This window comes from Salvelinus alpinus, chromosome 18 (genome assembly GCF_045679555.1).
Source record: "Salvelinus alpinus chromosome 18, SLU_Salpinus.1, whole genome shotgun sequence".
NCBI classification, from domain to species: domain Eukaryota; kingdom Metazoa; phylum Chordata; class Actinopteri; order Salmoniformes; family Salmonidae; genus Salvelinus; species Salvelinus alpinus.
This window is the reverse complement of record NC_092103.1, coordinates 44,012,601-44,036,055: the sequence shown is the minus strand read 5'-3', so window position 1 is coordinate 44,036,055 and position 23,455 is coordinate 44,012,601. Positions and strand designations below refer to the sequence as shown.

The 23,455-nt window shown below is 43.6% G+C and overlaps 1 protein-coding gene across 1 annotated transcript in view; it reads right to left on the bottom strand.

Moving 5' to 3' along the window:
* The window catches only part of fbn2a (fibrillin 2a), a 222,242-nt gene extending 199,127 nt beyond the window's left edge, over window positions 1-23,115 (bottom strand). Inside the window, exons 1-5 of the mRNA XM_071351419.1 lie at window positions 22,591-23,115; window positions 21,959-22,041; window positions 16,809-16,907; window positions 16,397-16,492; window positions 10,988-11,083 (exon numbers count right to left, since the gene is read on the bottom strand). Coding sequence (XP_071207520.1) covers window positions 10,988-11,083; window positions 16,397-16,492; window positions 16,809-16,907; window positions 21,959-22,041; window positions 22,591-22,775 — 559 coding nt within the window. The 5' untranslated portion in view covers window positions 22,776-23,115. The remainder of the gene's footprint in view (window positions 1-10,987; window positions 11,084-16,396; window positions 16,493-16,808; window positions 16,908-21,958; window positions 22,042-22,590) is intronic.
* Between the last annotated feature and the right edge of the window lie 340 nt (window positions 23,116-23,455).

Below are 23,455 nucleotides of genomic sequence, written 5' to 3'. Positions count from 1 at the left end.
TGCAGTTCTTGACACAAACCGGTGCTCCTGGCACCTACTACCATACCCCGTTCAAAGGCACTTACATATTTTGTCTTCTCTTCATCTACACTGATTGAATTTAACAAGTGACATCAATAAGGGATCATGACTTTCACATGGATTCACCTGGTCAGTCTGTGTCATGGAAAGAGCAGGTGTTCCTAATATTTTGTGCACTTAGTGTATATGAGTTTGGCTAATGTCATTTGTGAACACTAAGAATCTTGAGAAGATCCAGCTAGCAGTCAAAGTCACTTGGCAAAGGCACATAATTATCCATTAATCCTGTGTACTTAATTGACCGCCATCCATTGTGCCATTGTGTGAGCAATTCATATCTTGTCACCCAACACATAACAGTTAGTCAGGGATTACTGCCAATGCAGCTGTTGGGAGAGAGACTACAGCTGTACCAAGAACAGACGACTCCTAGAAAACCGAGACATGCCTTCCTTATGACACGTGGATCAGTTTGGCGTTTTCCCCACTAATCGTTAAGGTTAGGATTGGAGGAGGGGAAGCTGATCCTAGAACTCTACCTGTGAACCTTTAAAGAACAAATGTGTTTCTTGCAACATCAGGTGAATGTTTTATACAAACATTCTATAATCATCCGCACACGACTGGGCAGTTTTTGTGTTATGAGAACATAACAAATATTCTTGGAACATTGCACCCCTTTTGACCAGGGGCATTATGGTATTATATCACGGTATATTATGGTATGATATTATGGTATATTATGGTATATTATGGGATAATATTATGGTATGATATTATGGCATGATATTATGGACTATTATGGTATGATATTATGGTATATTATGGGATAATATTATGGTATATTGTGGTATGATACTATGGTATATTATGGTATATTATGGTATGATATTATGGACTATTATGGTATGATATTATGGACTATTATGGTATGATATTATGGACTATTATTGTATGATATTATGGACTATTATTGTATGATATTATGGTATATTATGGTATGACAGACGTGTTGCTGTGCGTTTTGTTGCTGTGCGTTTTGCTGCCAACTTTACTTTGCTAGCTGCCAACTTTACGTTTTTTTGTTTTGTTTTTGTTTTTAATTACCGTTTATATTTTTAGTTTTTTTCCATCGCAACTTTTTTCCCTCATTCAACTTTTTCACTCCGGACGCTTTATCTGGACATGGTTCGTCAACACCTTCAACAGCCGAAGCTAAGTAGTAACATTAACATGATGTCTTCTAATTGCAGTCGCTGTACTCATAATATACAGGAGAACGATCGCCTTACGGCGAGAATAGCTGTGCTACAAGCCCAGCTTCAGACGCAATCGTTAGGCAAGGGTAATTTCAGTGTAGGAAAGGAAGAAACAGCGTCTGTGCCACCAGTAAGTACAGATAGTAACGTTAGTATAAATCCCCCCGCACAGTCCCCGCAGCCGGACAACTTTCTCATGGCTTCTGGAGGGAAATGCTGTTGGAATGCTCAACCGGTGTCGCTCATTCAGCCGACAGAAACTTTCAACCGGTTCTCCCCATTATGTAGCGAGTCGGAGTCTGAGTCTGAGTCTTCTCTTGTCTCTACTCCTCCCGTTACGGGGTCTGAGACGCCGAAGGCTCCCACCATTTAGCTCTGACAAATTGAAAACCCTAGTCATTGGCGACTCCATTACCCGCAGTATTAGACTTAAAGCAAATCACCCAGCGATCATACACTGTTTACCAGGGGGCAGGGCTACCGACGTTAAGGCTAATCTAAAGATGGTGCTGGCTAAAGCTAAATCTGGCGAGTGTAGAGAGTATAGAGATATTGTTATCCACGTCGGCACCAACGATGTTAGGATGAAACAGTCAGAGGTCACCAAGTGCAACATAGCTTCAGCGTGTAAATCAGCTAGAAAGATGTGTCGGCATCGAGTAATTGTCTCTGGCCCCCTCCCAGTTAGGGGGAGTGACGAGCTCTACAGCAGAGTCTCAGCACTCAATCGCTGGTTGAAAACTGTTTTCTGCCCCTCCCAAAAGATAGAATTTGTAGATAATTGGCCCTCTTTCTGGGACTCACCCACAAACAGGACCAAGCCTGACCTGCTGAGGAGTGACGGACTCCATCCTAGCTGGAGGGGTGCTCTCATCTTATCTACCAACATAGACAGGGCTCTAACTCCTCTAGCCCCACAATGAAAAAGGGTGCAGGCCAGGCAGCAGGCTGTTAGCCAACCTGCCAGCTTAGTGGAGTCTGCCAATAGCACAGTCAGTGTAGTCAGCTCAGCCATACCCATTGAGACTGTGTCTGTGCCTCGACCTAGGTTGGGCAAAACTAAACATGGCGGTGTTCGCCTTAGCAATCTTATTAGGATAAAGACCTCCTCCATTCCTGCCATCATTGAAAGAGATCGTGATACCTCACATCTCAAAATAGGGTTACTTAATGTTAGATCCCTCACTTCAAAGGCAGTCATAGTCAATGAACTAATCACTGATCATAATCTTGATGTGATTGGCCTGACTGAAACATGGCTTAAGCCTGATGAATTTACTGTGTTAAATGAGGCCTCACCTCCTGGTTACACTAGTGACCATATCCCCCGTGCATCCCGCAAAGGCGGAGGTGTTGCTAACATTTACGATACCAAATTTCAATTTACAAAAAAAAAAATGGCGTTTTCATCTTTTGAGCTTCTAGTCATGAAATCTATGCAGCTACTCAATCACTTTTTATAGCTACAGTTTACAGGCCTCCTGGGCCATATACAGCGTTCCTCACTGAGTTTCCTGAATTCCTATCAGACCTTGTAGTCATAGCAGATCATATTCTAATTTTTGGTGATTTTAATATTCACATGGAGAAGTCCACAGACCCACTCCAAAAGTCTTTCGGAGCCATTATCGACTCAGTGGGTTTTGTCCAACATGTCTCTGGACCTACTCACTGCCACAGTCATACTCTGGACCTAGTTTTGTCCCATGGAATAAATGTTGTAGATCTTAATGTTTTTCCACATAATCCTGGACTATCGGACCACCATTTTATTACGTTTGCAATCGCAACAAATAATCTGCTCAGACCCCAACCAAGGAGCATCAAAAGTCGTGCTATAAATTCTCAGACAACACAAAAATTCCTTGATGCCCTTCCAGACTCCTTCTGCCTACCCAAGGACGTCAGAGGACAAAAATCAGTTAACCACCTAACTGAGGAACTCAATTTAACCTTGCGCAATACCCTAGATGCAGTTGCACCCCTAAAAACATAAGAAACTAGCTCCCTGGTATACAGAAAATACCCGAGCTTTGAAGCAAGCTTCCAGGAAATTGGAACGGAAATGGCGCCACACCAAACTGGAAGTCTTCCGACTAGCTTGGAAAGACAGTACCGTGCAGTACCGAAGAGCCCTCACTGCTGCTCGCTCATCCTACTTTTCCAACTTAATCGAGGAAAATAAGAACAATCCAAAATTTCTTTTTGATACTGTTGCGAAACTAACTAAAAAGCAGCATTCCCCAAGAGAGGATGGCTTTCACTTCAGCAGTAATAAATTCATGAACTTCTTTGAGGAAAAGATCATGACCATTAGAAAGCAAATTACGGACTCCTCTTTGAATCTGCGTATTCCTCCAGGGCTTAGCTGTCCTGGATCTGCACAGCTCTGCGAGGGCCTGGGATCGGGAGAGACACTTAAGTGTTTTAGTACTATATCTCTTGACACAATGATGAAAATAATCATGGCCTCTAAACCTTCAAGCTGCATACTGGATCCTATTCCTACTAAACTGCTGAAGGAGCTGCTTCCTGTGCTTGGCCCTCCTATGTTGAACATAATAAACAGCTCTCTATCCACCGGATGTGTACCAAACTCACTAAAAGTGGCAGTGATAAAGCCTCTCTTGAAAAAGCCAAACCTTGACCCGGAAAATATAAAAAACTATCGGCCTATATCGAATCTTCCATTCCTCTCAAAGATTTTAGAAAAAGCTGTTGCGCAGCAACTCACTGCCTTTCTGAAGACAAATAATGTATACGAAATGCTTCAGTCTGGTTTTAGACCCCATCATAGCACTGAGACTGCACTTGTGAAGGTGGTAAATGACCTTTTAATGGCGTCAGACCGAGGCTCTGCATCTGTCCTCGTGCTACTAGACCTTAGTGCTGCCTTTGACACCATCGATCACCACATTCTTTTGGAGAGACTGGAAACCCAAATTGGTCTACACGGACAAGTTCTGGCCTGGTTTAGATCTTACCTGTCGGAAAGATATCAGTTTGTCTCTGTGAATGGTCTGTCCTCTGACAAATCAACTGTACATTTCGGTGTTCCTCAAGGTTCCGTTTTAGGACCACTATTGTTTTCACTATATATTTTACCTCTTGGGGATGTTATTCGAAAACATAATGTTAACTTTCACTGCTATGCGGATGACACACAGCTGTACATTTCAATGAAACATGGTGAAGCCCCAAAATTGCCCTCGCTAGAAGCCTGTGTTTCAGACATAAGGAAGTGGATGGCTGAAAACTTTCTACTTTTAAACTCGGACAAAACAGAGATGCTTGTTCTAGGTCCCAAGAAACAAAGAGATCTTCTGTTAAATCTGACAATTCATCTTGATGGTTGTAAAGTCGTCTCAAATAAAACTGTGAAGGACCTCGGCGTTACTCTTGACCCTGATCTCTCTTTTGACGAACATATCAAGACTGTTTCAAGGACAGCTTTTTTCCATCTACGTAACATTGCAAAAATCAGAAATTTTCTGTCCAAAAATGATGCAGAAAAATTAATCCATGCATTTGTTACTTCTAGGTTAGACTACTGCAATGCTCTACTTTCCGGCTACCCGGATAAAGCACTAAATAAACTTCAGTTAGTGCTAAATACGGCTGCTAGAATCCTGACTAGAACCAAGAAATTTGATCATATTACTCCAGTGCTAGCTTCCCTACACTGGCTTCCTGTTAAGGCAAGGGCTGATTTCAAGGTTTTACTGTTAACCTATAAAGCGTTACATGGGCTTGCTCCTACCTATCTTTCCGAGTTGGTCCTGCCGTACATACCAATACGTACGCTACGGTCACAAGACGCAGGCCTCCTAATTGTCCCTAGAATTTCTAAGCAAACAGCGGGAGGCAGGGCTTTCTCCTATAGATCTCCATTTTTATGGAACAGTCTGCCTACCCATGTGAGAGACGCAGACTCGGTCTCAACCTTTAAGTCTTTACTGAAGACTTATCTCTTCAGTAGGTCATATGATTGAGTGTAGCCTGGCCCAGGAGTGTGAAGGTGAACGGAAAGGCTCTGGAGCAACGAACCGCCCTTGCTGTCTCTGCCAGGCCGGTTCCCCTCTCTCCACTGGGATTCTCTGCCTCTAACCCTGTTACAGGGGCTGAGTCACTGGCTTGCTGGTGCTCTTTCATGCCGTCCCTAGGAGGGGTGCGTCACTTGAGTGGGTTGAGTTACTGACGTGATCTTCCTGTCTGGGTTGGCGCCCCCCCTTGGTTTGTGCTGTGGTGGAGACCTTTGTGGGCTATACTCGGCCTTGTCTCAGGATTGTAAGTTGGTGGTTGAGGATTTCCCTCTAGTGGTGCGGGGGCTGTGCTTTGGCAAAGTGGGTGGGGTTATATCCTTCCTATTTGGCCCTGTCCGGGGGTTTCTTCGGATGGGGCCACAGTGTCTCCTGACCGCTCCTGTCTCAGCCTCCAGTATTTATGCTGCAGTAGTTTGTGTCGGGGGGCTAGGGTCAGTTGGTTACCTGGAGTACTTCTCCTGTCTTATCCAGTGTCCTGTGTGAATTTAAGTATGCTCTCTCTAATTCTCTCGTTCTCTCTTTCTCTCTGAGAACCTGAGCCCTAGGACCATACGTCAGGACTACCGGGCATGATGACACCTTGCTGTCCCCAGTCCGCCTGGCCTTGCTGCTATTCCAGTTTCAACTGTTCTGCCTGTGGTTACGGAACCCCTACCTGTCCCAGACCTGCTGTTTTCAACTCTTAATGATCGGCTATGAAAAGCCAACTGAGATTTATTCCTGATTATTATTTGACCATGCTTGTCATTTATGGAAATTTTGAAAATCTTGGCTCTCTCTAATTTTCTCCTTCTCTCTTTCTTTCTCTCGGAGGACCTGGGCCCTAGGACCATGCGTCGGGACTGCCGCCCGTGGTGACTCCTTGCTGTCCCCAGTCCGCCTGGCCTTGCTGCTATTCCAGTTTCAGCTGTTCTGCCTGCGGTTATGGAACCGCCACCTGTCCCAGACCTGTTGTTTTTCAACTCTTGATGATCGGCTATGAAAAGCCAACTGAAAATTATTCATGATTATTATTTGACCATGCTTGTCACTTATGAACATTTTTGAACATCTTGGCATAGTTCTGTTATAATCTCCACCCGGCACAGCCAGAAGAGGACTGGCCACCCCTCATAGCCTGGTTCCTCTCTAGGTTTCTTCCTAGGTTTTGGCCTTTCTAGGGAGTTTTTCCTAGCCACCGTGCTTCTACACCTGCATTACTAGCTGTTTGGGGTTTTAGGCTGGGTGTCTGTACAGCACTTCGAGATATTAGCTGATGTACGAAGGGCTATATAAAATAAAATTGATTGATTGAATTGATATGATATTATGGACTATTATTGTATGATATTATGGTATATTATGGGATAATATTATGGTATGATATTATGGGATAATATTATGGTATAATATTATGGTATTATGTTATGGACTATTATGGTATGATATTATGGACTATTATGGTATGATATTATGGACTATTATGGTATGATATATTGTGGTATTATATTATGGACTATTATGGTATGATATTATGGTATATTATGGTATGATATCATGGTATGATATTACGGTATATTATGGTATGATATTATGGTATGATATTATGGTATGATATTATGGACTATTATGGTATGATATTATGGTATATTATGGTATTATATTATGGTATATTATGGTATGATATTATGGTATATTATGGTATGATATTATGGACTATTATGGTATGATATTATGGTATATTATGGGATAATATTATGGTATGATATTATGGGATAATATTATGGTATAATATTATGGTATTATGTTATGGACTATTATGGTATGATATTATGGACTATTATGGTATGATATTATGGACTATTATGGTATGATATATTGTGGTATTATATTATGGACTATTATGGTATGATATTATGGTATATTATGGTATGATATCATGGTATGATATTACGGTATATTATGGTATGATATTATGGTATGATATTATGGTATGATATTATGGACTATTATGGTATGATATTATGGTATGATATTATGGTATATTATGGTATGATATTATGGACTATTATGGTATGATATTATGGTATATTATGGTATGATATCATGGTATGATATTACGGTATATTATGGTATGATATTATGGTATGATATTATGGACTATTATGGTATGATATTATGGTATGAAATTATGGTATGAGTGAAAACAAAAGTCCGGCTGTAACATAGTCTTAAAAAAATTTAAAAAATTGGGACGCAAAATAGTGTAGGGTCGGGATTGTACCCACACGGGGGTGTGCTTCAGGCAGTGCCGTTACCCACTACACCATCCTCAGTTACAGCCCAGTCAGTTACCCACTACATTTTCCTCAGTTACAGCCCAGTCAGTTACCCACTACATTATCCTCAGTTACAGCCTAGTCAGTTACCCACTACACCATCCTCAGTTACAGCCCAGTCAGTTACCCACTACATTATCCTCAGTTACAGCCTAGTCAGTTACCCACTACACCATCCTCAGTTACAGCCCAGTCAGTTACCCACTACATTATCCTCAGTTACAGCCTAGTCAGTTACCCACTACATTATCCTCAGTTACAGCCTAGTCAGTTACCCACTACACCATCCTCAGTTACAGCCCAGTCAGTTACCCACTACATTATCCTCAGTTACAGCCTAGTCAGTTACCCACTACATTATCCTCAGTTACAGCCCAGTCAGTTACCCACTACACCATCCTCAGTTACAGCCCAGTCAGTTACCCACTACATTATCCTCAGTTACAGCCTAGTCAGTTACCTACTACACCATCCTCAGTTACAGCCTAGTCAGTTACCCACTACATTATCCTCAGTTACAGCCCAGTCAGTTACCCACTACATTATCCTCAGTTACAGCCTAGTCAGTTACCCACTACATTATCCTCAGTTACAGCCTAGTCAGTTACCCACTACATTATCCTCAGTTACAGCCTAGTCAGTTACCCACTACATTATCCTCAGTTACAGCCCAGTCAGTTACCCACTACATTATCCTCAGTTACAGCCTAGTCAGTTACCCACTACATTATCCTCAGTTACAGCCTAGTCAGTTACCCACTACATTATCCTCAGTTACAGCCTAGTCAGTTACCCACTACATTATCCTTAGACCAGTGGTGTAAAGTACTTAAGTAAAAATGCTTTAAAGTACTACTTAAGTAGTTTTTTGGGGTATCTGTACTTTACTTTACTACATTCCTAAAGAAAATAATGTACTTTTTACTCCATACATTTTCCCTGACACCCAAAAGTACTCATTACATTTTGAATGCTTAGCAGGACAGGAAATTGGTCAAAATAACATTCCTAGTCATCCTTACTGCCTCTGATCTGGCGGACTCACTAAACACACATGCTTAGTTTGTAAATTATGTCTGAGTGTTGGAGTGTGCCCCTGGCTATCTGTAAATGATGTCTGAGTGTTGGAGTGTTCCCCTGGCTATCTGTAAATGATGTCTGAGTGTTGGAGTGTGCCCCTGGCTATCTGTAAATGATGTTTGAGTGTTGGAGTGTTCCCCTGGCTGTCTGTAAATGATGTCTGAGTGTTGGAGTGTTCCCCTGGCTGTCTGTAAATGATGTCTGAGTGTTGGAGTGTTCCCCTGGCTGTCTGTAAATGATGTCTGAGTGTTGGAGTGTTCCCCTGGCTGTCTGTAAAGGATGTCTGGGTGTTGGAGTGTTCCCCTGGCTATTTGTAAATGATGTCTGAGTGTTGGAGTGTTCCCCTGGCTATCTGTAATGATGTCTGAGTGTTGGAGTGTTCCCCTGGCTATCTGTAAATGATGTCTGAGTGTTGGAGTGTTCCCCTGGCTATCTGTAATAAAATGTAAAATAAATGGTGCCGCCTGGTTTGCTTAATATAAGAAATTTGAAATTATTTATACTTTTACTTTTGATACTTAAGTATATTTAAAACCAAATACTTTTATTAGACTTTTACTCAAGTGGTATTTTGCAACCTAATCAGTTTTAATCAGCTGAGAGCACAGACACAGACTTAAACCCCATTCCTTGTCTCCTCTTGATGAAAGGGACTGTAGACAGACACAGACTTAAACCCCATTCCTTGACTCCTATTGATGAAAGGTACTGAAGACAGACACAGACTTAAACCCCATTCCTTGACTCCTCTTGATGAACGGGACTGAAGACAGACACAGACTTAAACCCCATTCCTTGTCTCCACTTGATGAAAGGGACTGAAGACAGACACAGACTTAAACCCCATTCCTTGTCTCCACTTGATGAAAGGGACTGAAGACAGACACAGACTTAAACCCCATTCCTTGTCTCCTCTTGATGAAAGGGACTGAAGACAGACACAGACTTAAACCCCATTCCTTGTCTCCACTTGATGAAAGGGACTGAAGACAGACACAGACTTAAACCCCATTCCTTGTCTCCTCTTGATGAAAGGGACTGAAGACAGACACAGACTTAAACCCCATTCCTTGTCTCCTCTTGATGAACGGGACTGAAGACAGACAGACTTAAACCCCATTCCTTGACTCCTATTGATGAAAGGGACTGAAGACAGACACAGACTTAAACCCCATTCCTTGTCTCCTCTTGATGAACGGGACTGAAGACAGACAGACTTAAACCCCATTCCTTGACTCCTCTTGATGAACGGGACTGAAGATAGGCAGAGGTCTAGGTTCAGCCATTCAACACCTGTCTGCCTGTTCAAAGTGTCTAGTTGAGACCAACCTGGGACCCTAAATCAGCCTGTCCCTTTATTTGGTGGGTTAGTTTGTTTTAGTTAGGATCTTGTGCCACGTGTGGCTTTTTTAACACTATTTGACTCTATTTACTAGACACACTCTACTACAAACTTGTGCTCCATGACACACACACACACACACACACACACACACACACACACACACACACACACACACACACACACACACACACACACACACACACACACACACACACACACACACACACACACACACCTAATGTATTTCCCAGAGACACACCACCAGAGAGGTGGTATAAATAACCCTGGGATGTGAAGAGCTGGCCCACTGCTGAGTCAATGACAGACCCTGTAAATCATCCTCCACCGTGGATACACCTTTCTCCATGAGATCCAGCCTAGGTACAGATCTAGGATCAGGTTCCCCTCCACCAATACATTAGTGGGGGAAATGCAAAACTAACCCTAGATTAGTGTGTGGGGGCAAGTTCACCCTACAGCACGCCCACCACAGCACCAGTAAGGTCTGAGGGGTTACTGCCAAAACGGTTAGACCAGAACTAAAAGGTGGGAAAAAGAAGAGCCAAAGTCCAGAAGAGGTAAAAAGGTGGGTCAAATCATGTGGTAATGACATGTCTGGTAACATCTCACCCTTATTCATATAAACATTCATGACCGGGAGGGAAATGGTCATTCCCATGTGCAAACAGGTGCAGGCTAAAAAGTGAGTTTTTAACCCTGTGCTGCAGTGCAGGTTTCAGCTTGTGTAACATTATCACTAGAAGACACTAAAAGGGTTCTCCTATGGGGACATCCCTAGAACCCTTGCGGTAGAAGTGAGACTTGCCAGGCAACACCTCTCCTCCACCCCCAAATGTTTTTTAAAAAAATATTAAAAAATGAAGTGAGTGACCAAGAGTTTCCATAGGCTTGGGCTCTTACCTCTCTCACACTGGGGCCCAGTGAACCCGTAGACACAGGCGCACCGGTTGGGTCCGATGCAGCGCCCGCCGTTTTGGCACTTACTTTCACAGACGGCTGAAACAGAAACACACACACACACAAACAGTTTCAGTTAGTCACACACACACACATATGTATGTATGCACACACACACACACACAACTGCACATCTAGCACTTAATATCGCAGACGGCTGAAACAGACAGACACACACACACGCCCAACTGCACATCTGAGGGCCTTCTTTTTCCATGGTCTTTGTCAAGCCATGATTACAGAAGTGGGTCAAATTCCCCTGGTTTCCAATTGTCTCTGTATTTTCCCTTTGAAACAGATGCCAGGTTATTTATGTTGGCACTTTGAGCAATGGGGTTTTGGGGGAGGTGTGTCTTCCTAATTGTCTATTGCCAGTGAAGGCTAATCAGCGTAGAGGCTAGAATCCTCATTAGATTCAATGGAATTTTCAAAAATATCCAAATCTCGGTTAGCCAGAAGACTTAAGCAAGAAGACTTGAGCCAGCCAAGGTGTAGGGAGAGGACTTCAAGCTGTCAAACCCGCTTGCGACATACTTCCTCTGCTTCCTTCGTTTACGCCACGACTGTGTGAGTTGTTTTAACAGAAACCAGGCAACGACACCCCCCCCCTCTCCCTCCACCACCCATCTACCCAAACTCGCTGTGTGCGGTGCCAAGGGGGCCTCCGCTTTGAAGACAAAAGTCAAACATTAGCCCGCACATTCTGAGAGTTTTCTCCCCCCACCGCCTCAAGACTTTCTAACAGTCTCCCAGCAGAGCTAGGCTAGGTCAACATGCAACCCTCTACCAAGTCCTATCTACTACTATCTACCTCTATCCCTCTATAGCTTACCTCTATCTACCTCTATCTACCTCTATCCCTCTATACCTTACCTCTCTCTACCTCTATATATCTCTATCCCTCTATACCTTACCTCTCTCTACATCTATACCATACCTCTATCTACCTCTATCTACCTCTCTCTACCTCTCTCTACCTCTATTTACCTCTATCCCTTACCTCTCTCTACCTCTATTTACCTCTATTTACCTCTATCCCTCTATACCTTACCTCTCTCTACCTCTATCTACCTCTATCTATCTCTATCCACATCTATCTACCTCTATCCCTCTCTCTACCTCTATTTACCTCCATCCCTCTATACCTTACCTCTCTCTACCTCTATACCTTACCTCTCTCTACCTCTATCTACCTCTCTACCTCTATCTACCTCTATCTACTTCTATCCCTATATCTACCTCTATTCCTCTATCTACCTCTCTACCTCTATCTACCTCTATCTACCTCTACCTACTTCTATCCCTCTATCTACCTCTATTCCTCTATCTACCTCTATCCCTTACCTCTATCCCTCTATCTACCTCTATCTACCTCTATCTACCTCTATTCCTCTATCTACCTCTATCTACTTATATCCCTCTATCTACCTCTATCCCTCTATCTACCTCTATCCCTCTCTCTACCTCTATCTACCTCTATCCCTCTATCTACCTCTATCCCTTACCTCTATCTACCTCTATTCCTCTATCTACCTCTATCCCTCTACCTACCTCCATCCCTCTACCTACCTCCATCCCTCTATCTACCTCTCTCTACCTCTATCTACCTCTATCCCTCTACCTACCTCCATCCCTCTATCTCTTACATCTCTCTTTCTACCTACCTCTCTCTTTCTACCTCCCTCTATCCCTTACCTCTCTCTTTCTACCTACCTCTATCCCTCTATCCTTACCTCTCTCTTGCTATCTCCCTCTATCCTTACCTCTCTCTTTCTATCTACCTCTATCCCTCTATTCTTACCTCTCTCTTTCTATCTCCCTCTATCCTTACCTCTCTCTTTCTACCTACCTCTATCCCTTTATCCTTACCTCTCTCTTTCTATCTACCTCTATCCCTCTATCCTTACCTCTCTCTTTCTACCTACCTCTATCCTTACTTCTCTCTTTCTACCTACCTCTATCCCTCTATTCTTACCTCTCTCTTTCTACCTACCTCTATCCCTCTATCCTTACCTCTCTCTTTCTATCTACCTCTATCCCTCTATCCTTACCTCTCTCTTTCTATCTCCCTCTATCCTTACTTCTCTCTTTCTACCTACCTCTATCCCTCTATTCTTACCTCTCTCTTTCTACCTACCTCTATCCCTCTATCCTTACCTCTCTCTTTCTATCTACCTCTATCCCTCTATCCTTACCTCTCTCTTTCTATCTCCCTCTATCCTTACCTCTCTCTTTCTACCTACCTATATCCCTTTATCCTTACCTCTCTCTTGCTATCTCCCTTTATCCTTACCTCTCTCTTTCTACCTACCTCTATCCCTCTATCCTTACCTCTCTCTTGCTATCTCCCTTTATCCTTACCTCTCTCTTTCTACCTACCTCTATCCCTCTATCCTTACCTCTCTCTTTCTATCTCCCTCTATCCTTACCTCTCTCTTTCTATCTACCTCTATCCCACTATCCCTCTGTCCCTCCTCTCCTCCTACCACTCCATCATGCTGCTACCTATTCTGGGATTTACACATCCACTCGAGCAAGCCCAGAATTTGCTGGATTATAAGCCTTCCAGGTGACGACAGATGCTTCGGGGTCAAATGTAAGCCATGTTGGCCCTCTGTTCACCCTGCGAGGGACTGGAGCCCTAATGGCGGCTTAATGCCCCGGTTACGTCCCGGTTACGGGGGCCCTGCTTCATGGCAGGACAAGAACCTTTCAGGCCCTTTCAGTGTCAATCCATCCTGGATCTGAACTATACATCCTGGATCTGAACTATACATCCTGGATCTGAACTATACATCCTGGATCTGAACTATATATCTTGGATCTGAACTATACATCCTGGATCTGAACTATACATCCTGGATCTGAACTATACATCCTGGATCTGAACTATACATCCTGGATCTGAACTATATATCCTGGATCTGAACTATACATCCTGGATCTGAACTATACATCCTGGATCTGAACTATATATCCTGGATCTGAACTATATATCCTGGATCTGAACTATACATCCTGGATCTGAATTATACATCCTGGATCTGAACTATATATCCTGGATCTAAACTATACATCCTGGATCTGAACTATACATCCTGGAGCTGAACTATACATCCTGGATCTGAACTATACATCCTGGAGCTGAACTATATATCCTGGAGTTGAACTATACAGCCTGGATCTGAACTATACATCCTGAATCTGACCTATATATCCTGGATCTGAACTATACATCCTGGATCTGAACTATACATCCTGGAGCTGAACTATACAGCCTGGATCTGAACTATACATCCTGGATCTGAACTATATATCCTGGATCTGAACTATACATCCTGGAGCTGAACTATACATCCTGGAGCTGAACTATACATCCTGGAGCTGAACTATACATCCTGGAGCTGAACTATACATCCTGGATCTGAACTATACATCCTGGATCTGAACTATATATCCTGGATCTAAACTATACATCCTGGATCTGAACTATACATCCTGGAGCTGAACCTTATATCCTGGAGCTGAACTATACATCCTGGAGCTGAACTATACATCCTGGAGCTGAACTATACAGCCTGGATCTGAACTATACATCCTGGAGCTGAACTATACATCCTGGATCTGAACTATACATCCTGGATCTGAACTATACATCCTGGATCTGAACTATATATCCTGGATCTAAACTAAACATCCTGGACCTGAACTATATATCCTGGATCTAAACTATACAGCCTGGATCTGAACTATACATCCTGGATCTGAACTATATATCCTGGATCTAAACTATACATCCTGGATCTGAACTATATATCCCGGATCTGAACTATATATCCTAGAGCCTGGAGCTGAACTATACATCCTGGATCTGAACTATACATCCTGGATCTGAACTATATATCCTGGAGTTGAACTATACATCCTGGATCTGAACTATACATCCTGGATCTAAACTATATATCCTGGATCTAAACTATACATCCTGGATCTGAACTATACATCCTGGAGCCTGGAGCTGAACTATACATCCTGGAGCCTGGAGCTGAACTATACATCCTGGAGCCTGGAGCTGAACTATACATCCTGGAGCAGAACTATACATCCTGGATCTGAACTATACATCCTGGAGCAGAACTATACATCCTGGATCTGAACTATACATCCTGGAGCTGAAATATACATCCTGGATCTGAACTATACATGAAGGCATTGGCCCATGGCTTGTCGAGGATTAAACTCACGTGTACTAACCATATACCGTGGTTATTAGGAGGTTTTGGGGATCTGGAGGGACATGTTAATGTGAAGTCCTTAAGAAATGTATTGTCCTATACATTTCTTAAGGACTTCACATTAACATGTCCCTCCAGATCCCCAAAACCTCCTAATAACCACGGTATATGGTTAGTACACGTGAGTTTAATCCTCGACAAGCCATGGGCCAATGCCTTCATGTATAGTTCAGATCCAGGATGTATATTTCAGCTCCAGGATGTATAGTTCAGATCCAGGATGTATAGTTCTGCTCCAGGATGTATAGTTCAGATCCAGGATGTATAGTTCTCCATAACCATACCATTGTTTGATAGTAATAGTATATATTTAAAAATACATCTACTAATGTATCTATGCCAACTGTTTTTGCTGCGGTTTGTCACACGGGCTACAGTCTATACAGTGATGAACTTGGGGGAAGCCCTTAGATGTCCCATGGAGTCTATACAGGGACTATAGGCGACAAAGACTAAGTTACTAAGTTAGTAAAAAATGTTGGTGAGCCTTCCGAATGGCGCAGCGGTCTAAGGCATTGCATCGCAGTGCTTGAGGGGTCCCTACAGACCCGGGTTTGATCCCAGACTGTGTCACAACCGGTTGTGATTGGGAGTCCCATAGGGCGGCGCACAATTGGCCCAGCGTCGTCCGGGTTAGGGGAGCGTTTGGCCGGTGGGGCTTTACTTGGCTCATTGCGCTCTAGCAACTCCTTGTGGTGGGCCGGGCGCCTGCAGGCTGACTTCAGTCGTCAGTTGAACGGTGTTTCCTCCGACATAATTGGTGCAGCTGGATTCAGAGGAGCGGTTTGGATGGGTCATGTTTCGGAGGACACATGACTCGACCTTCGCCTCCAGAGCCCGTTGGGGACTTGAAGCGATGAGACAAGATCGAAATTGGGGAGAAAAAGGGGGTAAAATACAATATATATATATATATATATATACTATACATTGGTAAATTAATGCAAGTAGCCTAAACGCCAATGAACACTTGCAATGCTAATTTAGCACAATTGGTGCTTACTGTATATACTACGCTGTGTAAACGGGCTGCATTTACATCATAATGTATACTCACGTTGTCCACAGTAGGAGCCTGAGAAGCCCTTCTGACACTGACAGTGGTCCTCAGCACAGAGACCACCGTTCATACACCTGATGTTACACTGCTGGGCTAGAGGAGCAACAGGACAGGACCACGGCATATTGGTCAACATCCCATTCACAACTTTCATGTGAAGTGAGCGAGCAGAGGAGGGTTGTACGAAATAAACAGGATGTTTATATAGCGCAGTTAAAATACGGGTTTATTTGCTCTTTTTTGTTTGGGTGAAATTCAAATGTCCAAAATACTAGTAAAACCATTGGCAGACAGTATATTGTAGGTGAAATAAACTAAACATATACAAAACACTCTCATAAAGCATTTGTGGTTTTATATTGGAGAGGAACCATAAAAAAAGGCAACATGTAGCATGGTGAACACTTACTGGACTTTGTCCCACAGGTTGGTGCAATTTGGCCACTGGGACATGTGCACATGTTGGGCCGTGAGCAAAATCCATCTCCACAGCTGTTCCGGCATATGGCTGTGGGGATGAGGACACAAGAGTGTAGAGTAAATGAACATTGTCCGTGAGACCCTATTTGAGAACTACTACAGTACATGGGCCAGACATGGGCCAGACTAAGAGCTTGTCCTAGCCTTCGCTAAATACAGTGCAAACAAAGATTTCAAAAATATCACATCGACCTTGCAAGCAGTGCAGTACAATGAGAAAACAGGAATGTGGAAGTTACAACCCATACAAAACCCGATGTATTAGTAACGCAAAATCGTGTCAGGGGCTCGTTAATATATTTCCTAGCATTACAGTTATTACACCCATTATTGTAATTGTGCCAGTTTAGGTTTAGGTGGTCTATAGCAGTGGAGGCTCCTCAGCGGAGGAAGGGGAGGACCATCCTCATCAGTGAATTTCATAAAAAATAAAAAATAGTGAAACGTTTAAAAAGTTAGCATTTTTAGACAAAAACTATACTAAATATATTCACATCACCAAATAATAGATTAAAACACACTGTTTTGCAATGAAGGTCTACAGTAGCCTCAACAGCACTCTGTAGGGTAGCACCATGGTGTAGCTGGAGGACAGCTAGCTTCCGTCCTCCTCTGGGTACATTGACTTCAATACAAAACCTAGGAGGATCATGGTTCTCACCCCTTTCCATAGACTTACACAGTAATTATGACAACTTCCGGAGGACGTCCTCCAACCTATCAGAGCTCTTGCAGCTTGAACTGACACCTTGTCCACCCAATCAAAGGATCAGAGGATTAATCTAGTACTGAAAGCATAAGCTACAGCTAGCTAGCACTGCAGTGCATAAAATGTGTTGTGTAGTTGACTCAAAGAGAGAGAAAGACAATAGTTGAACAGTTTTGAACAAATTAATTTCTTCCAAAATGAAGGAGAAGCAAGAGAGAAAGAGAGAGAGAGATATCGTCATTCTTTTCATTTTCAGTTTCACTTACTTAGCTAGCAAATGCAGCTAGCTAGTTTAACCTACTCAAACACCCTGCTCAAACAGAGGGATGCTATGTTAGCTAGCTGGCTATGACTATCCAACACAACACTGGAACTCTTCCAGGTCAAGGTAAGCTTTTGGTTTGACTAATTTAATGCCACGAGGTCTGTCTGTGTAAGTGCTAAACTTCTTACTGACTGTACTCCCTCATCTTATTAGCACCGACTGGCACTGGTCTATAGTAACATTGTTGTGCAAGTTTAGGTTTAGGTGGTAACTCAAACTGTAATATACAATAGTAATCGTAAAGAATCCTCTGAGGGTCACAAGAAAGCAACTTGTGTGTCTGATTTTGAGAATCCTGTTTAACCCCGATAGCATTGTGAATCCTGTTTAACCCCGATAGCATTGTGAATCCTGTTTAACCCCGATAGCATTGAATAATAATACCTATGCTATCTATGTGTGCCCAAGAAATTGAAGTAGAATATACACTGAGTGTACAAAACATTAAGAACACCTGCTCTTTCCATGACATAGACTGACCAGGTGAATCCAGGTGAAAGCTATGATCCCTTACTGATGTCACTTGTTAAATCCACTTCAATCAATCAGAAGGGGAGGAGACGGGTTAAAGAAGGATTTTTCCATTTTTTGACAATTGAGACATGGATTGTGTATGTGTGCCATTCAGAGGGTGAATGGGCAAGACAAAAGATTTAAGTGCCTTTGAACAGTGGATGGTAGTAGGTGCCAGATGCAACAGTTTGTGTCAAGAACGGCAACACTGCTGAGTTTTTCACGCTCAACAGTTTCCCAAGTGTATCTAAACTCAGCAAAAAAAGAAACGTCCTCTCACTGTCAACTGCGTTTATTTTCAGCAAACTTAACATGTGTAAATATTTGTATGAACACAACAATATTCAACAACTGAGACATAAATTGAACAAGTTCCACAGACATGTGACTAACAGAAATGGAATAATGTGTCCCTGAACTAAGGGGGGGTCAAAAGTAACAGTCAGTATCTGGTGTGGCCACCAGCTGCATTAAGTACTGCTGTGCATCTCCTCCTCATGGACTGCACCAGATTTGCCAGTTCTTGCTGTGAGATGTTACCCCACTCTTCCACCAAGGCGCCTGCAAGTTCCCGGACATTTCTGGGGGGAATGGCCCTAGCCCTCACCCTCCGATCCAACAGGTCCCAGACGTGCTCAATGGGATTGAGATCCGGGCTCTTCGCTGGCCATGGCAGAACACTGACATTCCTGTCTTGCAGGAAATCACGCACAGAACGAGCAGTATGGCTGGTGGCATTGTCATGCTGAAGGGTCATGTCAGGATGAGCCTGCAGGAAAGGTACCACATGAGGGAGGAGGATGTCTACCCTGTAACGCACAGTGTTGAGATTGCCTGCAATGACAACAAGCTCAGTCCGATGATGCTGTGACACACCGCCCAAGACCATGACGGACCCTCCACCTCCAAATCGATCCCGCTCCAGAGTACAGGCCTTGGTGTAACGCTCATTCCTTCAATGATAAACGTGAATCCGACCATCACCCCTGGTGAGACAAAACAGCGACTCGTCAGTGAAGAGCACTTTTTGCCAGTCCTGTCTGGTACAGCGACTGTGGGTTTGTGCCCATAGACGAGGTTGTTGCCGGTGACGTCTGGTGAGGACCTGCCTTACAACAGGCCTACAAGCCCTCAGTCCAGCCTCTCTCAGCCTATTACGGACAGTCTGAGCACTGATGGGGGGATTGTGCTTTCCTAGTGTAACTCTGGCAGTTGTTGCTGCCATCCTGTACCTGTCCCGCAGGTGGGATGTTCGGATGTACCGATCCTGTGCAGGTGTTGTTACACGTGGTCTGCCACTGTGAGGACGATCAGCTGTCTGTCCTGTCTCCCTGTAGCGCTGTCTTAGGCGTCTCGTCAGTACAGACATTGCAATTTATTGCCCTGGCCACATCTGCAGTCCTCATGCCTCATTGCAGCAGCATGCCTAAGGCACATTCACGCAGATGAGCAGGGACCCTGGGCATCTTTCTTTTGGTGTTTTTCAGAGTCAGTAGAAAGGCCTCTTTAATGTCCTACGTTTTCATAACTGTGACCTTAATTGCCTACCGTCTGTAAGCTGTTAGTGTCTTAACAACCGTTCCACAGGTGCATGTTCATTAATTGTTTATGGTTCATTGAACAAGCATGGGAAACAGTGTTTAAACCCTTTACAATGAAGATCTGTGAAGTTGTTTGGATTTTTACGAATTATCTTTGAAAGACAGGGTCCATCATAAAGGGACATTTATTTTTTTGCTAAGTTTAGAATGGTCCACCACCCAAAGGACATCCAGTCAACTTGACACAACTGTAGGATGCATTGGAGTCAACATGGGCCAGCATTACTGTGGAACGCTTTCGACACGTTGTAGAGTCCATACCCCAACGACTTGAGGCTGTTCTGATGGCAAAGGGGGGGGGGGGGGGGGGGGTGCAACTCAATATTAGGAAGGTGTTCTTAATGTTGGTATACTCAGTGTATTTGGCAGAGGAGACACGCAACTAGCATGCAGCATAATTGAAGCTGAGATCTAATATTGATATGTCAATAATGGGAGAGCCTGAACTCTGATACTTCCCTCTGGCCCCTCTCCAGAGTCAACAGCCCTTCAGGAGTCAGGAGGTCCACTCTACTGACTCCAACTTGACACCCTGGACACCACAGGAGAGTTTTGGGCATGACCCCCTGGACACCTCAGGAGAGCACTGGGCATGTCCCCCTGGACACTAGAGGAGAACTCTGGGCATGTCCCCCTGGACACTACAGGAGAACTCTGGGCATGTCCCCCTGGACACCACATGAGAATTCTGGGCATGACCCCCTGGACACCACAGGAGAACTCTGGGCATGACCCCCTGGACACTACAGGAGAGTTCTGGGCATGACCCAATGGAAACCACAGGATAGTTCTGGGCATATCTAACACATTGCTCTTGCTGTTGTGACCGACCAAGTTACCGGGCCAAGCTGAGCCTCCAGGAGGAGCTGGAGAAGTCCCAGGGAAGGGGGGCCAAGCCGAGCCCCCAGGAGGAGCTGGAGGAAGTCCCAGAGAAGGGAGGCCAAGCTGAGCCCCCAGGAGGAGCTGGAGGAAGTCCCAGAGAAGGGGGGCCAAGCTGAGCCCCTAGGAGGAGCTGGAGGAAGTCCCAGGGAAGGGGGGCCAAGCCGAGCACCAGCCCCAGGAGGAGCTGGAGGAAGTCCCAGGGAAGGGGGGCCAAGCCGAGCACCAGCCCCAGGAGGAGCTGGAGGAAGTCCCAGGGAAGGGGGGCCAAGCCGAGCACCAGCCCCAGGAGGAGATGGAGGAAGTCCCAGGGAAGGGGGGCCAAGCCGAGCACCAGCCCCAGGAGGAGCTGGAGGAAGTCCCAGGGAAGGGGGGCCAAGCCGAGCACCAGCCCCAGGAGGAGATGGAGGAAGTCCCAGGGAAGGGGGGCCAAGCCGAGCACCAGGAGGAGATGGAGGAAGTCCCAGGGAAGGGGGGCCAAGCCGAGCACCAGCCCCAGGAGGAGCTGGAGGAAGTCCCAGGGAAGGGATATGCTAATAAGGTGCACTATGTGACTAATTAGATGAGGAGTTTACTTGCTGTTGTCAGAGATGTTTCTGCTCTCATTTCATGTTACGTATAAGTACAGTGAAAATGGTTTATTATCCAACAATTATTTGGTATCTTTACAGGTGCAAAGCATGACTTTAGGGCATAATGACACACCAATAATTAAAGGATTGGTATTTAAAGAAACATGTAGGCCTAACATCGGGAACATGTATTGCATGGGAGTCTTGTTTCCATAGAGAGCTTTTTCCTAAACGTAGAATCAATATTCTGAAATCATTCAATGCATTAGCTCTTTGGCTTTTGTTATGAATTTGTAAATTATTGTGTAAGACACATGCAATAACCCAGAAACAGTACTTCACAGTTATATGAGACATGTGAATTAGCACATCCTATTGGTCAATGGTCAACTGAGCCCTATGCAACAAAAACATATTTCCTAGAGACCAACTCAACACAGCGATACTTTTATTATCGTCACCATCTGCTGTACTACTTACGCACGATACACTGGTTGCCCCCGGGCAAGGTTTTCCAGCCTGGACAACAGTAGGAGTGGAAACGTGATCCACACACATTGGGCCTGTAGGGAAGGAGTTAGAAACGACAACACATTGCTGTAAATAATCATACTTGATTAGGAACTGCGGAAATGAACAATGGTTAGTTAGGAATCTATTTCACACAAGCGTTTTAATTTGAAATGCATGGGGTGATCGTTGAGAATAAATGGTGGTCACAAGAGAGCGACAAAACTCATCTTCTCTACTTAGAATAAAAAGAGATGTCGATGTCAAGAGATACATACATTTTATTAATTGATTTCTTCAATTATTCCCCACTCATATTGCATATTTATCTCAGATGAAAATACGAATACTTAACATTCAATTCTACTCGTGTTGCGTTTGTGTGACATTGGTATTTTGACAATGTCATGACATTTGAAATTGGTATGTTTTTTTTTTGGTGGGTAGGATTTCTACCTTCAGTTCATGACATCAACAAACAATCTATACTGCTAATTAAATAATTTTATTTTTTGTATTGTCAACAAACGTTACTTTGAGGTGAGCAGGTTCGGTGTAGAGGAATCATATTTTCTTTCAACTTCAAATTCTGTTATTCTTACCCTCGTAGTGATTCCTGTTTTCCTCTTCTCCTCACTCGATTTGAGGCAGCCGTCTGATCTCCATCCACCTTGAGAAGCGTTTTCCCCCCGAGCGTTGGAGGGTCTTGTCCTGTTACTTTAACCACTAGAAAACCCGTCAACGCCACCAGTCCAACCAAGCACGAAAGAATCCTCTTGGTCCACATCCTAAACAAACTTTTTGTCTAATTTTCCAATGTAAATGTGTTGTTATTTAATCCGTTGGAATGAATCTCAAGAATGGCTACACAGAGCGCATTTTCCACTATCACCTATACCTACAAATACATGAAGTTAAAATAAAGCGTAACACAAAAAATAAAGTTTAGAACGAAAAATGTCGTGTTGCCTCTTGAGTTTCAAAGACGGTCCGGTAATGTCACAGCGGGAACGACACAGAGGAGGTCTGACTGAGAAGCAGACACAGATTTCAACTGAGGTGTATTGACATACACCACTGTCTCTATAGCCCAAGAGACAGACCCTCTTGTGACTGATTTCAGCCGTCTCTTGAGAATACACTTCACGTGCCTAACGACTGGTGACATGCTTTTCTTCAGTTGACAGCTACAAGCTGTTGCATTCAACATACACAAGTTGACAGAATATGTGAAGAGAAGACACCATTACAAATAAAGTTATTGATATGCAGAAATTAGTGTTTTAATATGAAAACAATATCTAAAAAAAGACAGAGAAAACATTTTCACTGATTTGTTTCTGGGTTGTAATGGCCTGTTATTCGTTGGCTACTAAAGACAATCTCTAATTAAAGTCACTACCCTGGTAGATTGATAATGTGTTTTATTTGCAGCATGAATAATAATGGTTTGACATTACAATTTAG